Source organism: Peromyscus leucopus, chromosome X (genome assembly GCF_004664715.2).
Source record: "Peromyscus leucopus breed LL Stock chromosome X, UCI_PerLeu_2.1, whole genome shotgun sequence".
NCBI lineage: Eukaryota > Metazoa > Chordata > Mammalia > Rodentia > Cricetidae > Peromyscus > Peromyscus leucopus.
The window spans coordinates 131,571,188-131,590,350 of NC_051083.1; the positions used below are offsets into that span (position 1 = coordinate 131,571,188).

Consider the following 19,163-nt stretch of genomic DNA (forward strand, 5'->3'; position numbering starts at 1 on the left):
GCTTTATCTATTCCCTGTGTTTTCGAGTGTGTATCTCACTTCCTCCGGTTGGAATTTTCCTTCTAGTGCTTTCTGTAGGGCTGGGTTTGTGCATAGGTATTGTTTAAATCTGGCTTTGTCTTCGAATGTCTTGTTCCTTCCGGCTATGATGATTGAAAGTTTTGCTGGGTATATTAGTCTGGTCTGACATCCATGGTCTCTTAGTGTCTGCATTACATCTGTCCAGGTCCTTCTGGCTTTCAAAGTCTCCATTGAGAAATCAGGTGTTATTCTGATGGGTTTACCTTTATAGGTCACTTGGCCTTTTTCCTTGGCTGCTCTTAATATTCTTTTTTTATTCTGTACAGTTAGTTGTTTAATTATTATGTGTCGAGGGGACTTTTTTGGGGGGTCTAGTCTGTTTGGTGTTCTATAGGCTTTTTGTATCTTCATAGGCATTTCCTTCTTTAAGTTGGGGAAGTTTTCTTCTAATAATTTTGTTGAATATATTTTCTGTGCCTTTGAGTTGGTATTCTTCACCTTCTTCTATCCCTATAATTCGTAGGTTTGGTCTTTTCATGGTGTCCCAAATTTCTTGGACATTTTGGTTCATGACTTTGTTGGCTTTAGTGTTTCCTTCGAGTGATGAAATTATTTCTTCTACTGTATCTTCAATGCCAGAAATCCTCTCTTCCATCTCTTGCATTCTGTTGGTTATACTTGCATCTGAATTTCCCGATCTTTTACTCAGGTTTTCTATTTCCAGCATTCCCTCTGTTTGTGTCTTCTTTATTTTTTCAATTTCCCTTTTCAGTTCTTGGACTGTTTCCTGTGTTTGTTTCATTGCTTTTTCATGATTTTCTTTCAATGCTTTATTGTTTTCTTCCAGGATTTTATTGTTTTCTTGGAGGGCTTTATTGTTTTCTTCTATTTTGTTTGCCCTTTCCTCTAGTTGTTTACAGCGTTCTTCCAATTTTCTTGTCTTTTCCTCTACACAAGCCTCTACCTTCTTCATGAATTTACTCATAAGGCTACTTTCTTCTGCTTCTTCCAATTTTTGTTGTTCAGGTCTAGATGTTGGAGGTGGGCTAGGTTCTGGTGATGCTGTATTGCTCTTCATTTTGTTGTTTGTACTTTTGCCTTGATGTCTGCCCATCTCCTTGTGGTTCCTTCTTGGTCTTATCAGTGTACATGTTTCAGAAAGAGCTGACAGATTCAGGAAGACTCTCTCTCTTGTCCAAAAGGGAGTTCTCTTGTCCAACTGTGGTCCAGAGGGGAAGTCGGGGGCAGGATGGGACCTGGGGGCCAGTCTCTAAGTCTCAGGAAGTGGCTGAGGTCTCAGGCAGATGGGCGTGGGGGCAGGGCGTGGAGATTGCAGGGGCTGCTGGGGGCTTGGAAAAGGGGATCCCTCCCGGTGGGGCTAGAAGGGGACCTACCCGGTGGCCAGAACCTGGGGCTGAGTTGGGCAGGTCTTCCCGGAGTGGCTGGTGCCCAGGGATGGGGTCCAGGTTGGACCCGGATACTCACCTCTGGTCCAGAAGGGAAGTCGGGGGCAGGATGGGAGCTCGGGAACTAGTAATCTTATGGGGACACAAAGAAAATTTTAGGATTATGGTCAAGTCCTGACTGGAGTAGTCTATGAGGCTGTATTCTCTGAGCCTGTTACCTTGAAGTTGATTTTGGATGTTGGATGATCTGGCCGTGGTGTCACTGAGACCTTTCTGGGGGTCGTGGCTGGTCAAATCATATTAGCCTGTAAGCAACATATCCTTAGACATAAATTTTGAAATCAAATTATCTTTAAAATACACATATTAATTTAACTCAGCAGCTTTTACAATCAAATGTCTCTCAGGAGTTAAAAATCCCAAAGACAATATAATCCAGACTCTGTGTATGATTTCCATCTTTATGCGGCTTATTTTTTTATGTTACTTTTACTTTTTTTTTAAAGACTTTGTTTTTGAAACTTTCTATCTCTTTATATAATTGTCTATATTCATTTTCCTCTCTCTTCTAAGCCTACATACATTTTTACATACACTGTAAACCTTTTAAAGTCTTATTCCATCTGAATCTGCCTTATTATGAATCTATCACTTTAAATTGCAGTGGCTAGGACTCAAATGGCAGCTTTGGCTGCTGGCTCCACCCACCTAAGATTCCCAACATGACCGAACTAAGTTTACTGCCAGTTCTGGATAAACCATGCTCATCACCAACTCTGGGAAGAAGTGGGTCTATGCTTCCATCCTGCAATGTGTAGCCCAGAAACCTCTTTATTTTATCAATAATCAATTAATTAAGTAATCAATTAATTAATTAATTGTCTGTATTAGCAAAGGCTAAATCCACCATGAAGCATACTTTGCACCTTGGACAAATCTCTGTGTACCATAGTAGGAATCAGCCATGCTGCACTCAAGCTTCTATGCTACAAATCCACCATACTGTAGCTCAAGCCTGCAGGCTACAGTTGGCCTGAGAGACACAACTAGGAAGCTGTTTTTAGCTCCATTTTAGAATCTTTTTCTTTAGGCTTTCTTAAGTTTTAGGTGGAAACTGTTGCCACCACATCTGGATGCCATTTGTATTAGGAATATTTCCTGTGTCCCAGACTGTCACTCACCAAATCTCTCATACTTGCATTCCCCAAGTAAACACACATTGGCTTATATAATTTAAAACTTCTTGGCCATTAGCTCAAGCTAACTACTGACCAGCTCTTACACTTAAACTCAACTCATTTTTGTTAATCTATATGTTGCCATGTTCTGTGGCTTTACCTATGTGCCATTACATGTTGCTCCCTGGATGGCAGGTTGGCATCTCCTGACTCAGCCTTCCTCTTCCCAGAATTCTCCTTGTCTGCTTATCCCACCTATACTTCCTGCCTGGCTACTAGCCAATCAGCATTTTATTTATCAACCAATCAGAGCAACACATATTTACAGCATACAGAACATCCCACAGCACCAAATTTGTTTAATCTCTGGATTAGTCTCACTTAGATATACTTTCTCTTTTCTTAATAATTATTTATTTATTTTATTATGTATACAGTGTTCTGGCTGCATGTTTGCCTGCAGGCCAGAAGAGGGGACCAGATCTCATTACAGATGGTTGTGAGCCACCATGTGGTTGCTGGGAATTGAACTCAGGACCTCTGGAAGAACAGCCAGTGCTCTTAACTGCTGAGCCATCTCTCCAGCTCCTAGATATACTCTCTTAATCTTTATTTAGTAACTTAAGATAAAAATTAATTGATTCAATTCAAAAGGTATTTTATATAAGTATGGAGTCATTGCTGGCACCTAAAGGGAGTTCTGTAAAGAAATGCAGAGAAATACAAACACCAACATACAGTCTTCCTCCCCTTTCCTTGTAAGAGAAATATACATACATCTCCGCAAGAGATCTAGTCCCCTATTTCTTGTGCTTTCCTCTAATGTCTTGGTGTATTTGGCAGAGATGTGCTTGTGGATAGCATTTACTTGGTAGCTAGCAATTTAAGATGAGTCTTTGCTCCATGAAAGAAAATATCTACCTAGGAGATTAAAGGACCAGCCTTCAGGGATTGAAGTTTTAAGTGGTGAAAAGGGTTCTCTGTGTTGAATAGTGGCTGATGAAGAACCCATGCTGCCATAAAAGAATCTCATTTCTTCCCTAGTAGCAGGGAAGGAAATCTTCATCCCAGTGATGAGAGCCACATTGTTGGAGAAGAGGCTCTGCAGAGGGTGTTGGATGGTGCATGAACTTCTATAGTTTCAGGCAAGGAATAAAGGTCTATGCTTCTAGCAACCTGCACAAGAGAATTCTTGAAATGTCTTAATCTTAGGTTTGAAGATGAGACCAGAGAATTAGGTCACCTCCAAGGTCAGGGCATGGCCACTTGTTTGAACTTTTTGCCTCACATTTGAGGAATGTTAAGTGAGAAAGCCAAGAAAATTGCAGTAGTGTCTGACTTGAGAAGCAAGGGGGTGGTGTGGCAAACAAAAGGAGGGAAGAGACTTAGTATCACAGGGAAAATTCACTAGCCCCAAGCCTACCCTTACTTTGAGTTCAATTGATCTCCAAAGGAAGACAGAGTTGAAAAGATTCACTGAGATGAAAACCCTCGCTAAAGTTTGTTTTTGTTTTGCAGTTGTTTTTTTTTTTTGTTTTTATGGTTTTTTTCCTGTACAGTTCATAATAGAATGAAGAGCAGAACTAGTCCAAAGAAAAAATAGACAAAGACAGAAAAACAATATTGTCCTCCAGAATGCTGCAAGACTGTAGCATATGGTGTAGTACACAGAGAGTAAATGATTGGTAAAGAAGAGTTGAATCCCAACAAAGGCAGAGTGGTAAATGGTATAACTTTTCAAATAATTTGTTCAGCTTTACAAATTTAGAAATCAATCATTGGAAATAGTTGTTCCCTTAGGATCTTACCTCCTTCATAAAATTTCAAATTCTTTACAAAAATGATAGTGAAGAACACAAGGAAGTACATTTTCTCATTTCCTACTCCTGAACTCAACAGATGAAATTCAGGTCCATACCTGAGACCCTTGGAATAACATGGACTGAGCACAGCTCCTTTGACAGAGATAGGGCAGTATGATGCCAAGTGCTAGCCTCTACTGTGAGGTTTATACACATCTTTCCTTGACCCTGGACCTTATTTTCCTCCAATAAAAGGATAATTGATGTTATCAGTTATTAGAAATATGACTACACTGGACTATACTCCAAGAACTTAGGTGTGGAGGGAAGAGAGGAACAAAAATGAAAAAGTAACTGAAATCAATAAATGGAACAATTAAACATCTAAGTCTCAGCTTCCAGTCTGTATCCATAAGGTATGAAATCTTTTCTGAAAGTTTTCATGTGGAATATGAAAGTGAGGAGGCTTTCCTGGAAGAAAAGAAACTGCTGAGCCAAGGTGCTTGGTTCTAATCAAACCTTTGACATTGGTCTCATCACTGGTCTCCTGGAGCCCTATATTTTGTATCTGTCAGACGGGGATCCTATATTCTACTCTGCCTGCAGCTCACAGATAATAAGTCTTTGTGTAGAATGGGGCTGTTTCCTTCTAGTCTGAGTCTAGATGAGGCAATAAATGATGTCATTTTTCTTTCAGCCCACTCTTGGCCACACCACGGCCTCCACCTGCAGTGCAAGCAAATGGGGGGTCAGGAAGCTCCAGTGAGTCAGAGAGTAGTTCAGAATCGGATTCAGACACTGAAAGCAGCACTACCGACAGTGAGTCTAATGAGGCTCCTCGAGTGGCCACTCCAGAGGTAAGTGAAGTTGTCAAGACCCCAGCATTCATCTATGTCCTGATACATAAGTTAGCATGCCACATATTACCAGTCTAAGTCCTTTAGTAGAGTAACTACTTCAGAAAACTAGCCAGAGACTTGATAGGATTGTTTCTCTAAAACATATATCTGTATATGTCCTAACGTACGTAGATTCCTTCTGTGTGGCTCAGTCTGCATTGTACAGATTGCTTACTGCATGACTGATTTTCTGTGGCAGTCACTTAGCTAGTTTTAGCCTCGAGCCTCATCCCACAAAAAACTAGTACATTAATGATGAAGCTTACAACTAATGTTTTAAGTGAATCAACAAAGCCATTCATGACCCATTTCGATCGGAAAATGCCTACCCTTAAGTCTATTTTAAAGTCATTAAAATGATAAATGGATACTAAACAAGGAAGACTTGAGAAATTGCCTTTCCATAAAGGTAAAACAGCACTCAAGCAGTCCCATGCTCCTTATTGCAATTCCCACCATGTGTCTGATAATAATAAGTCATGAAATGTTTAGCCTAGCACCACAAAACACCAGAACAAAAACTTTGAAATGGAAGAATTATTTTTTTTCTCTTTCCATCCTCTATGAGTTGAAGATAAGTGCTCTGGTTCCTTGAGCCTGCATATGGTACAACAACTAAATTCATCTCATGGCTCTTTATACATTTCTTTTTCAATAACCACAAAGGAATAATAGAAGGCAGTAGTCATTTTCTTGCTGTTAAAAATAGCAAATTATGTGCTGGACACTTGACTTATATTTTCTCATTTCTTCTTCCTAACAAACTGATACTGTACTCTCTCTCACTATAGTCCATTTTATAGGTGACAATGCATGTTTATAAGAAGTTAAACCAAAACTACCCCAAGCTCTCAGAGTTATACAGTAGTAAAGCTCGGCCTGCAACCCAGCTCAGTATGCTGCCAGAGCTACACTGCTAAGAACAGCAACTCATATAGTTTCCTTCCTACTTATCTGCTATTGTCTTCTACAGGCATGGATAACAGCTACTTAATTCTTTTTAATTCTGCCATCCTCTGTTTACTGATGCCATATGCTTGGTGGCTTTCAGAAGAGGTCTTCTAATAAAAATGATGGCTTTTCAGACTTTGTTGACTCACCAAGAACTTACCCTCTCTGAGGAGTGGAGGGGTGGTGGGATTAGAGGAAATGGGGGAGTAGAAGGGGAGGGAGGGAAACTTGGGATTGGTATGTAAAATGAAAAAAACTTTTTTTAAAAAATAAATAATGTTTAAAAAATGATGGCTTTTTATTTAAACTGGTAGACTTCAGAGTTGAATATCAAGAGCCTGAATTGAATATACCATTTCTATTGCTTAATAGTGAATGCTAGGGGGCTGGAGAGATGGCTCAGAGGTTAAGAGCACTGACTGCTCTTCCACTGGTCCTGAGTTCAATTCCCAGCAACCACAGGCTGGCTCACAACCATCTGTAATAAGAGCTGGTGCCCTCTTCTGGCTTGCAGAGGTAACTGCAGGAAGAACACTGAATACATAATAAATAAATAAATCATTTTTAAAATAGTGAATGCTAAAGTCTATATATACATCCCCCAAAAAATGATTATTGCTCATGTGCTCATGCATTTAGGAAAGTGTAGTGGCTTGAGGGAGTCAATTTTTTTAATCCTTCAGGAAAAACACAAAGACATTACTGTTTTCAATTAATTACAGCATTGTGTAGTAGACCCTGGTATTTGTGAGGATGGAAAGCTTTTCCTTCTGAACATGCTTCAAATGCACTTAGATTTCCTTTCAGGATAAGACACCATTACCTCTGTCTCTTGGTGACAGGGTGACCGATAATTCTTAGCAAAAGACTTTAGGAACAGAGTTCTCTCTCAGGAACCCTGGGCTACAGTCAGAAGTTTCCCCTTGTGAAGAATCCTTTACTTCCTAGCTAGAGCAGAGAAGGTTTTAAAAGGGACAATAGAAACTGGTGCTAAAAAAACCAGATTGGTTGATTTGTAGCTGGATGGCTTTTATCTAGTCAGATACAAGGGGAAAACAAATCACTCTAATTTTCACTGAAAGTATGTACTCAATGTCTCTCCCCCCCTCGTGTGTGTGTGTGTGTGTGTGTGTGTGTGTGTGTGTGTGTGTGTGTGTGTGTCACTGATTGTCACTTAACACCCAAGGTTTACAAGGTCTCAGGTAGCTCAAAATAGCTTCAAACTCAAACTTGATATGTAATTAAAAATATCCTTGAACATTGGACCCTCTTCTATGTCTACAACCACACCTGGTTTATATGGGTCTAAGAACAAAACCCAGGGCTTCATGCATGCTAGGCAAGTATTCTATTAATTACATTCCCAGCCCACATCATCCAACATTTTATTAGCAAATAGTCACTATACAAAAAGTCCCCCTAAAGTATTACACATGTGAAATTCATCCTTATTACTGTTTCTCAATCTGCAGCCTGAGCCACCCTCCACAAACAAATGGCAGCTAGACAAATGGCTAAACAAAGTCACATCCCAGAATAAGTCATTTATTTGTGGCCAAAATGAGGCACCTATGAAGACCATTTCTCTGCCTCCTCCAATAATACAACCAGTGGAAGTCCAGGTCAAAGTGAAACCAAACTCCAGCCAGGCTGTGGCTGGACCCAAAGAAAGACCTCTCCTCAGCCTCATTAGGGAGAAAGCACGACCAAGGCCCAATCAAAAAACCCCAGAAACAAAGGCTTTGAAGCATAAGTTGTCAACATCAGTTGATACAGTTTCTCAAAGGACAATTGGGAAGAAACAGCTCAAAAAAGTTGAGAAAAACACCAGCTTTGAGGAGTTTACCTGGCCCAAACCAAATATTATCAGCAGCACTCCCAAAGAAAAAGAAAGTGTAGAGTTTCCTGATCCACCTCGAAGCCGTAACAAAACCACTGCCCATAAACCAGTTCCTAGGAAAGAACCAAGGCCTCATGCCCCTTTGGCCACCGAGAAGAAGAAGTTTAGGGGGCCTGGGAAGATTGTGCCAAAGTCCCGGGAATTCATTGAAACAGATTCATCTACATCTGACTCCAACACAGACCAAGAAGAGACCCTGCAGATCAAAGTACTGCCTCCTTGCATTGCTCTTGGAAATAACACTTCTAAATCCAAGGATACTTCTAATGCTAACCTGACCCTTAGCACCTTGACCAGCAGCAGCAGCAGTAGCAGCAGGAGCAGCAGCAGCAGCAGCAGCAGCAACTTATCCAGCAGCAATGAGCAGACAGTTTTTTCACCTCCTCTTGCCATGCAAACTGAGCTTTTGTCCCCTCTAAGGGATCACGAAAATCCAAAAAACCTCTGGGTGAAGATTGACCTTGACTTACTTTCAAGAATACCTGGCCAAAACACAGTCCCAGCAACACCTGCCAAGACAGAGCACAAGGAGACTGCCTCAAAACCCAAGCGTCAAACTGCTGCCACCGCTGTGGAAAAACTAGGCCCTAAGGGCAAGCGTAAGCATAAGGTGAGTTGACCAGTGGAGTCTGTCAGGTGGTTGTGAGCAGAGTCTAACTTCATCTGTAGTCTTTTTTTGGGTGGGGGGAAATGGCAGGGTATCGCAAGCTTTGGTAAAGGAAATGACATTTTTTTTAAGAGGAATGAAATGTTTGGCATATGACAACAGTGTTAGGAATGATCAGGTTGTGATGGTAGCCATTGGCAAAGATAGCTGTTAAGGACTATGAGAAATTATGATATATAGGAAATAAGAATACAAAGAAGCCTCTTTCCCAAGGTAGCCAGTCCCAGGAGTCAGCTCCTTAAATTGCTCCTAATGCAAGTAGTTCCCACTCTAGCATCAGTAGGGTGCCTATCTGCACACAATGGTCAAGTACATCTTCTACGTTCATTCATGTCTTTGACACATATTAATGCACTCATGAGTCAGCTATCCTGGGGTATCCTGACATCTACAATAGCCTTTAGATAGCCTTTTAGGATTACTGGCTTATTTGTAAGGATTACTCTGTGAAAATCTCATCTAAACATGTTTTGGTATAAATTCTAGGCTTGCATAGGGTCACCATAGGGGGAAATTCAGAGTGACTTTTACCAATTAAAATATGTCTAGACATATGAGTTTATAGCTAATAAACTCTTTCTTATTTACCTCTATATCTTGGGTTAATTTTTTAGAATCATGTTCTCTTGTGGTGATGTTTTGCTAATAGTGTTCCTCAAAGCACCATAGTAGGTAGAAATGCAACTCCTATTCCTTTGACTATTCCCTCTGTTTCTTTCTGTGAGGGGGTATCTTGAGTATGGCCATTGTTCATGTTGTTTAGTGAAGAAAACCTTACCTATAGACAATAGTGACTTATTAAGTGGGGTGCTCTTAGAGTCTTCATTCCCTTGTAGTTAAAGGGTTAAAAAATAGAAGAGACTAGAGGTGACTCAAATGAAGTAAATATCAGAAGAGAGGGGGGTGAGAACAAGGAGCATTAGGATACAGGGGAAAGATAGAAGAAAAGCATCTGGAATCATGGGTAGACTGAAAAGTGCTGAAGAAAGGAAACTGCTAGGTGAAGAGGGAGTTTTAAGAGATTGAGTGTGACCACAGAAGGAAATGAATCTTGGGACACTGGGGAACACTAGGAGACAGGAAAGTACTAAGAAGTCAAAGTCTGGTAGGAGACTATAGAGTGAAGACAAAAGAACACTTATGACTCTGGGGAGCATGAATATAATAGGGTATTAGAAGACCCCAGTGCACTAGGACTTAGATAACATTAGATTTGGGAAACACTAGGGGACAAGAGATCAATTGCACATTACATAGTGCTGGAAACCTAAGGGGAACTAGAAATTAGCAGCACGACCCTGGGATAGGGTAGAATACTGACAAGTCCCAGAACAATGGGAAACCCTAAGACACTAAAGCTCTACAAAATAGAGGAGTGCTAGGAAACTAAAGACACTAGCAGATAGATAAGTACATGTAAAAGGGATTGAGGAAACCAAGGAACTGTAGAAGACTGAGGAGTGATAGTGTATATGGGGGTCAGAAGAGACAGGGAGTGCTAGGAGACAGGAGAGTGCTCAAGGACAGGGAGTACTAAGGGACAGGGAGTGTTAGGCAACAGGGGAGTACTTAGATACAGGGAGTGACAGGAGACTAAGTAGTTCACAGACAAGAAGGCTGGGTTATTTGGAACACCATGCATCTAGAGATAAATTTGAGGGTATAAGCACTTTGAGCCCAGAAAGCAGTATACTGAAAAACAGTTGTAGAGTGGAGCACAATAAGGCTAGTGTGCTTGGATGAAAGAAAATAATTGGAGACTGGGCGTTTTAGACAGTCTGTAAGTCAAAAGAACTCTAGGAGATTGGTAAGCCCTGTGAGACTGGAGACTACTAGAAGACTGATAGATAGACAGATACAAAATACTGGGAAAACATTAGAGTGCTAGTAGACCAAATGGTATTTGCATGGTGAGAAACACTATTCCACTGGAATACACTATACTATTGAACAGTGACAGACTGGAGAGTACTAGGAGGCAGGCAAAACATGTGTGAGTGCTAGGATACAGAGTTACTCTAGGAGACTATACATCCTGGGGGAAAAAGGAAACACTAGGGATATAGGGATAGGTTGGAGACAAGAACTTGGAAAGTGGGGTGTGCAAAGAAATAGAGTGCTAACATTTTTTTGCAATGTTTGCAGGCTAGGGATAACTAGGAGATAGGGGTCCCCAAGCTGCAACAAAACAATAGAGTGAACATGTGTCTTTGCAATGAACACATTTAAGAATGAAAGACATTTTATACATGGTCCACTCCCTTGCATATTGTTGATTTTATAGACAGCCTTTATAGGTCACCCACAAGCCCCACGCTGTTTAAACAGGATTTGCACTGGGTTGAGATTACAATGTTCATTACCTAATTATCACTCTGTAAAGGCACCATGGATGAAAGGAGTATATGAAAATTATAAATTCTCTTCACTTTCATTATGAGGTTCCTGTGCTACACAATCTTTAATCAGAGATTTACATTGAAGTTTAACCCTCTCATATGCCAACCTCTTGGTAGGACTAGACTAGGGAAGGTTGATTACATTTCTGTCTGATAAAAAGTACTCATTTAACTCCCCAACCTAATCTAGAAGCTAAAATAGAAGTAAACTATCTTTCTCATTTTCTTAATGTATGAAACATGCTCGTTTGAATGTGTGGTGTATTTCAAGATCTATGTATTATTTTCCCCTGTAAAAGCCAGCAGAAGCTGCAGAGAAAATCCCTGAGAAGAAGCAACGCCTGGAGGACAACACTACTATCTGCTTGCTTCCTCCTTGCATTTCACCAGCCCCACCCCATAAGCCTCCCAACACTAGAGAGTAAGTTTTCCCTGTTTCAAGTTGGCCCTTTTATGAATGTTTTCACTTTTTAAAGAGTAATGTTTGAACATATTAGGGGCTTTTTGTCCCATTAGAATATTTGACTAGAACCAAGAATGATTTTGCACCAAACAAAAAATAAAAAAGTGAATTAAAAAGAGAAAATATCAGAATAACACATATCATCTTAATCAGCTCAATCTGCTTTTGGCCTGGGTTCACTTCTGATGATGACTAGACAATTTCCCTTGATCTAAATAGGATGCTACTTTGAATGCCATTTCCTAATATTAATACAAAGCTTGAAGACCAGTACTTGCATCCTGACTCCACAAAGACCAGGAGAATGACATGCTTGGGAAATTACTCTGCCCCCATGGAGGGCTGTTGTGTGTTAAGAAAGCCTGGTAGGGATGGGTATGTTGATTCTAATCAACTAGCCCCTCCTCCCCTTTTTTCTCTTTGGCAAGTTCCCAAGATCAAGCAGGAGGCTTCCTTGTCCTTTTCGCAGTCAAAGAACATCATCCTTCTCCAGAGAAGGCTAACCCTCTGTGTCTAGCAAGCATTGTGACCAAGTTCCTTCTGTTTTATAAATATCACTTAACTAACAATCATGTCAGCTACTCAAGACATTCTGTCTGTGTAATTATTGTAATAAATTCATTCAACATTCGAGATTACTCCCATCAAAGCCCAGTTTTGGAGTCTATTAGTAGCCCAAAGCAGAGAGGCAATCTGGACAACTGCTGCTAACAATTGATCTCACAGATTACTATTTAACATCAGTGTTACAGTATCAATCTGCCACAGATGAGATGTTGGGAAGAAGTTATTAGCTTGCATGGGTCTGGCGTCTTGTTTTAATGAAAGGTAGAAACAGACTCTCTTCTGCTAATCCTGCTCTGCATAATAACATTTGATCCTTAAGATGCCTACCCCTCACTCTGAAAATCAGTTATTATTTGTGACATATTATGTACTCTCTGGTAGAGTTTGTCTCTACAATATCCATTAACATAGTTTTCAGAAAAAGAAACCCAGTGAAGCAACATGATTCAGTTTTGCTCAGATCAACCAGGTATATGAGGAAGCATGGATCTTGATGGTCAAATATAATCATTCCTAGTCTTTCTTTCAGAATAAAATGGCATAGTAGTGGTACAATATTTTCTCAGTTCCCAGGCTGGGCCAAGTTTGGAGTACCTACAGATAAAAGATAGAGCCCAGGGCAGTAGAAAAGAGCCACACTTTCAATGCCTTACTAAGCAACCTATTGAGTTGTTGCTCTGTTTTATAGAAGAGTCAAAATCAAGAGTAAAGTAACTCTCAATTAAGAAATGGTCTTTTGCCAGGTGTTGGTGGCACATGCCTTTAATCCCAGCACAGGTGGATCTCTGTGAGTTCGAGGCCAGCCTGGACTACCAAGTGAGCTCCAGGAAAGGCACAAAGCTACACAGAGAAACCCTGTCTCAAAAAAACAAAAAAAAATGGTCTTTTTACAGCACAGGCTTTGTATGCACTCTGCTTTTCCAGTAAATGAGAAATTACTATTTCCCTGGAAGCAATATTTATCATTCAGATAGGGCCTTCAACATGGTCTTAGGTTTGTCAACAGCATCAAGTCCTTGGAATTGAGGAAAGATGAGACAAATAGGTGTCTTAAGGGTATTCTTTTGGAAATCATTTTGTGTAGTGGCAAGGTTTATGTAGATGAATTTCTAAACAGTCTTATTAAATAAAAAAAAATGGAACCTTAGAGAGATCAGGGAAATAGGGAAAGCCATCATTCAACCTTACCTCACCAACTCTGCAGCTTTCAAATGTGAGTTACTTCCTCTCTACCTACATCTATATACCTTGGTGTGGAATTAAGACACATGCCACCACACCTGGCTCTGTTTCCAGTGAAGTCCTGAACACACAGAGATCCTGCCTGCTAAATGATAGGATTAAGGGTGTGTGCTACCACTGCCTGACTTCTTTGTTTACTTAAAATGGCTTGCTATTTCCTCTGATCTCCAGGCAAACTTTATTTATTAAAGTACAAATAAAATATCACCACAGGTTTCTCCAGTCTGCCAAGCCCCCACAGTCCTGTGGCCTGTTCATAGAATAATCATTCAGAAGCTTATTATTATTTATAACTGCTTAGCCATTAGCTCAGTCTTCTTACTAAATAGCTCTTACACTTAAATTAACCCATAATTCTTATCTATGTTTAGCCATGCTTGGTACGTTTTCTCAGTTCTGCCTTGTCATCTTGCTTCTTCTGTATCTGGCTGGTGACTTCTGACTGAGCCCTTCCTCTTCCCAGAATTCTCCTCATCCACTCACCCTTCCTATACTTCCTGCCTGGCCACTGGCCAATCAGCGTTTTAATTATCAACCAACCAGACCAACACACATTCACAACATATAGAATGACATCCCACAGCACTCTTGCAAGCTTTATTTGTTCCTTTGTTCTTTGACCCTTCACTCTGGATCCTTAGAAACTCCTAAGAGAAAAATTTTCACTTTTCTAAATACACATGCTACACATAGAAAAGATGCTATATTTGATTGTGAGAACTGGAGTTACCCCATCAACCTAAAGAATGTTCTTTTGAATACCTCACCACATGTAGAACTTGACAAAGCCATGGTGATGTTCTTTCTTCCTGTCCTTTCCTATCCTATTTAAAGAAGGACAAAAATATGAAAGAAATCATTTTGTGCTTGAAAACAAACACAGTGAGCTTTCTTAGAAAAAGTCCCCTGGATGTCTTTTGACAATGAGATTATTAAATATCCAACAGTTCTAGTTTTCTATTGGGTAGATGAAAAGGGGACTAAGACACTGGTCCCTATTGCACAGAATGGACTGTTTCTCCAGGTCAGTTGCAGATGGGAAAGTGCTGACATACAATTTAAGATCAATTACCTCTCAGAAACAGCTCTTCACCTTGAAGCCCTACTACCTTCTCAGCCAGCTCAAGTGGAGGGGGGTGGTTACAAATAATGAATCACTTCCTGTAGAGGTCACAACAATGGTTTACTTGTATGTGTATACATACACACGTATCTCCAAAGTTCAGGTACCACTGTAATTATTATACTTTATGTGTTCTATTGTTGACGGGATTTCTTCATGGATAAGAATCCTGATCTTCAGCTAGAGAGGTTACTAAGTGGTCCAGAGCAGTTGTTGCTCTTGAGGAAGATCTGGATTTGGTTTCCAGAACCCACATGGTGGCTCACAACCTCCTGTAACTCTAGTTCCAGGTACTCCAACACCCTCTTCTGACCTCCTTGGGCACCAGCACACGTATAAATAAATGGAAAAATACTGATACACATAAAATAAATCTAAAACAAAAATCTTGTTCACTATATAATTGTATCTGGCATCACAACTGTGTTAAAATGGCTGATATTTCAAAGAAAATTTAAAAATAATTAGAAAGTATTTTATATTAATTTTAATCATTTAAGATAATGGCAGAAACATTTTCACTGTTTAAAATGTTCACTATGTGGCAATAAAATAGAGCCACATTTATGAGACAAAAGATGAGGAAGAGGGCATGTATTATTATAATTGCTATATCCATATGACATAGTAAAAGGGAACAAGCAGGTTGTACTTATTTTTCTTTCAGGAAATCATATCACCTGAATTCTTGTTCATCCTTGATTTGTTGCCTTGAGATAAAGCAAATCTATATATCTAAACACTGACTGAAATTGACCAAGAGGAAAACACAAATTCTTTTTGACTTAATTTGCCATTAAAAATTGTAGTCAATAATCATGAGAAGTAAATGTCTGCACAGTGCAATATTAGTTGTCTAAGAAAAGTTTAAAATTCAAGTAATCATCATTGATTAGTCCAAGAAAGTAACTTAAATGAAAATCCTTGACCCAATTGCTAATTGTAAGCAGTTAGCATAAGATTTTAGTTGTTCTGTTTTATTTGACTTCTCAATCTGTTTGATGATGCCCATTTAATGGGCAGATAAATCACCTTAAAAGCACAGGGGCAGTTTTTGTACTGCAGATGTCTCTTGCTGATATCACCAAAGAATATTTTAAGTGGACTTTTTAAAAGTGTATTACATCAGTACTTCAATTTAACAATTTAAGATGAATGGATGTTTATTCCTTGGCATTGGCTTACAGCATTTTTACAGCAAATTTACAATTTTTTACATTAGCCTTTAGTGTGTAATTTATTTCTTAGTGTATAAGTACAATATATCTTTTAAAATATAAAATGTATTGTTTATTGTGCCATTTATTTCAGATTGTTTAGTTAAATCTTAGCACAGAGTACCCAGAAAAATGAAGGGATTAAAGTCTACATTGCATGTCCTATAAAAAATCTAATTGAAAATAATCTTGATTTGTTTCAGATATCATACTGTAGCACTCATTAAATATCTATATTGGTCATAGGATTCTGTTTTTAAGAAATAATGAGTCTTGTATATGTATGTGTGCACATATCTTTATATATATGTAGTGAGGTACTAACTCTATGTATTTTTCTGTGTTTATAGATATATTTCACACACAGTAAAGAATCAAGTTAGACATCACTTTAGCTGAAAAGAGCAGCATAGTGATGAGATTTCCAAAGAAAGCAAGATGCAACTTTATGACACCCTACACTTTTTGTTTGCATAGCAATTCATCCAGGAGAGCAAACAGAAAAAAAGAAGAAAAGCTGTTTCCTCCTGCGCTTTCCCCACTGTCAGAGGACCCTCCACGTCGCAGAAATGCCAGTGGCAACAATGGGCTCTTCAGTCAAGAAAAAAATATCTCGATGGCTGGACCACTTACCTCTACCAAACCTAAGAGAAGTGAAGGCAAATTCTGTGCTACTTTCAAAGGGATAACCATAAATGTAAGTGTCTTAGAGGAAATACTATGTTAAGCAAAAATAAGTTAATGCAGCTCAACCAGTATAACTTTACCATAGGAATGTTACAAGGATGTAATAGGCACAGAAAAGCCAAGTGTGTCTTTGTATAAAGGTACTCAAACTCTTTATTATTTTAATATTAATATTATTATTTTTATTATAATAATAGTGTCCTCTGTTTCAATCTCTTTGTATCCTGAGGGTGGGGAAGGCAATGCCTTAATGCTGAACACAGAAACTGCCATGTGGAAGGCACAGATCCTCTAGCAGGTGAAAGAAATAGATGGAATCAAGGTCACTAAGGTCACTAAACAGGAATAGGAATCCCAAGTTGCTTCTTTCTACCATTCAAATTTGCAATGTGATTGAAAAAACAATGGCTAAGCTGGAATAATTTTCAATGGTGAATCTATTTCTAAAACGCTCAATAATATTTCTAAGCTAAATGACTCTACAGTCCTTCAGGTTTTCTGCATTGCAGCTTGATTAGCATAGATTATAGAATGGTATCATTTCAATATCCATACACAATGTTACTTTATTTTTAAGGTATAGGAATATGAACTATTGAAACCATGAGAGAATTAAAGAATGTTAATTTTAAAGAATAAAGAGTGTTAATGACCAATACATATCTACTCTTGAATATAGATATATGAATACATATACACATCAATAAATGAAGATATTGCCGGGTTGTGGTGGTGCACGCCTTTAATCCCAGCACTCAGAAGGCAGAGGCAGGCGGATCTCTGTGAGTTCAAGGCCAGCCTGGTCTACAAAGTGAGTTCCAGGAAAGGTGCAAAACTACACAGAGAAACCCTGTCTCGGAAAAAAAAAATGAAGATATATATCACCCATATATGTCCATTTTTCTTTAAATATGAAAAAAATGAGTAACTTCTTAGGTGTCTGGCATAACTTTTTCAGACCTGAACTCTATAGTCTATTTAACAACTCATAAAAGGCAATGAGGGTTCTTAGCTTTGAAGACTCCAATGTACAAGCCTCCCTTATCTAAGATAAATAAGATGCCTAGATGGCATGCTTATCTAAGTAAATATCATTACAAATATAAAAATTTATACTAGTGTGAAGTTGACATTTTCTATAGATGCGAACACACACACACACACACACACACACACACACACACATATAGTCACATAAGTTAAAGAATCATCAAATCACACATCACTTCAGCCAAAAATAATCTATAATATTGATAATTAAAGTATTTATTCTAAGTATTCTAAAATTTATTATGAGTAAGATAATGCTTCAACAAGCTACAGTCAGGTATACAAAAGATAAAAATTACTGGGGAAATGTTAAAAATATTAGTATATTTTCTCCTGGAAATGCATCATTATTTCATGTTGTATGACACATCTCTGAGTTCTTAAAATGGATGGATTTGTAGGCAGATTTCATGTTTTTATACTTTTCACAATCATGACTGTATGTAATCTTTTACAGTTAGATTTTTCAGTACTATCATCAATGCCATGTGTGATATATGTGGTGTTTCAAGGTTCATGCCACATATCTTGGTCATTGAAACAGTTGACACTGTCCTAAGCTAACTCTACTATTTGATCTGGGTCAGTCTAACCCTAACAGTGTAGACATTGAGCTGGTATAGGAGTCTCTTACAGCAGTACAAGTCTAATCTACATGCAATCTCTGATGATCTTTAAAATATTTTTCTATGTACATCGTAAGAATTTACAAATATATATATTTGTAAATATATATTTACAAATTATATATATTGTTTCTGTACATTCATCTAAATGTGACCTAGGTAGTATGAATTTTCTAATAGCCATGAAGGTCAAGGATCAAGTGGAAAAGATCAATTTTCATGGATTTAAGAACTACCATATTTAGCCTTTATCTTTAAAGTGAATTCTTTCATTATGGCAAGCATGCATTCCTATGTGCCTGGACACACTCAGCAAATTCTAAGAGCACTGAGTGAAGGGGCAGAGTCATATACCAGAAATGGCTTTTAATCTGAGGTAACCAATGAGACATACCTGTGCTCAAAGTAGAATATAAAATGGCTGGTGATTTATATCTTAAAAAGAAGAGAGACCGGCCTGTGAATGGTACAAGAGGCCTATGAAAGTACATCTGACTACAGGCACAAGGCCATTTTGCTAGTGGAGGAGGCATTTGTCCCTACCTGACTGTTGCAATACCCCTAAGATGGAGACAACCATAGGAACTACAAACTGAACTGCAAGCTCCTAAGTTACAAGACGGAACACCATACTTCCTTCAAATAAAGGTCATTGTTTTCCTACCAATTTTCTGAGAGAAATTTGAGCCATCTTGGTGGATCTTTTCAGAAGTGGTCACTGCAGATTCAGAGCTTCAAAGGGTAAGATTGATGTTTCCATTTTGGAATCATCTGTTCATTGCTGAATCTGTGTCAACACATTCAAGTTTGACAAATCTGATCAAGAAAGAAGTTAACTGAGGGACAAACCTTGAGGCACAGCAATCTTAGGGAGACACAAACTAGTAAGGATATAAGGAGTAAGTGGCATCATGGAAAGTATTAGCAGAGATAGAAAAGTCAGGATTGTCCACAGTTGTTAGGTG

At 38.8% G+C, this 19,163-nt stretch overlaps 1 protein-coding gene across 4 annotated transcripts in view; it reads left to right on the forward strand.

Annotated features, from left to right (window-relative positions):
* Positions 1-19,163, forward strand: part of Aff2 (AF4/FMR2 family member 2) — a 638,276-nt gene that overhangs the window by 575,885 nt on the left and 43,228 nt on the right. For all 4 annotated transcript variants that reach the window (XM_028855771.1, XM_028855773.1, XM_028855772.1 and 1 more), the window contains exons 9-12: positions 5,105-5,264; positions 7,730-8,767; positions 11,523-11,644; positions 16,313-16,532. In XM_028855771.1, coding sequence (XP_028711604.1) covers positions 5,105-5,264; positions 7,730-8,767; positions 11,523-11,644; positions 16,313-16,532 — 1,540 coding nt within the window. The remainder of the gene's footprint in view (positions 1-5,104; positions 5,265-7,729; positions 8,768-11,522; positions 11,645-16,312; positions 16,533-19,163) is intronic.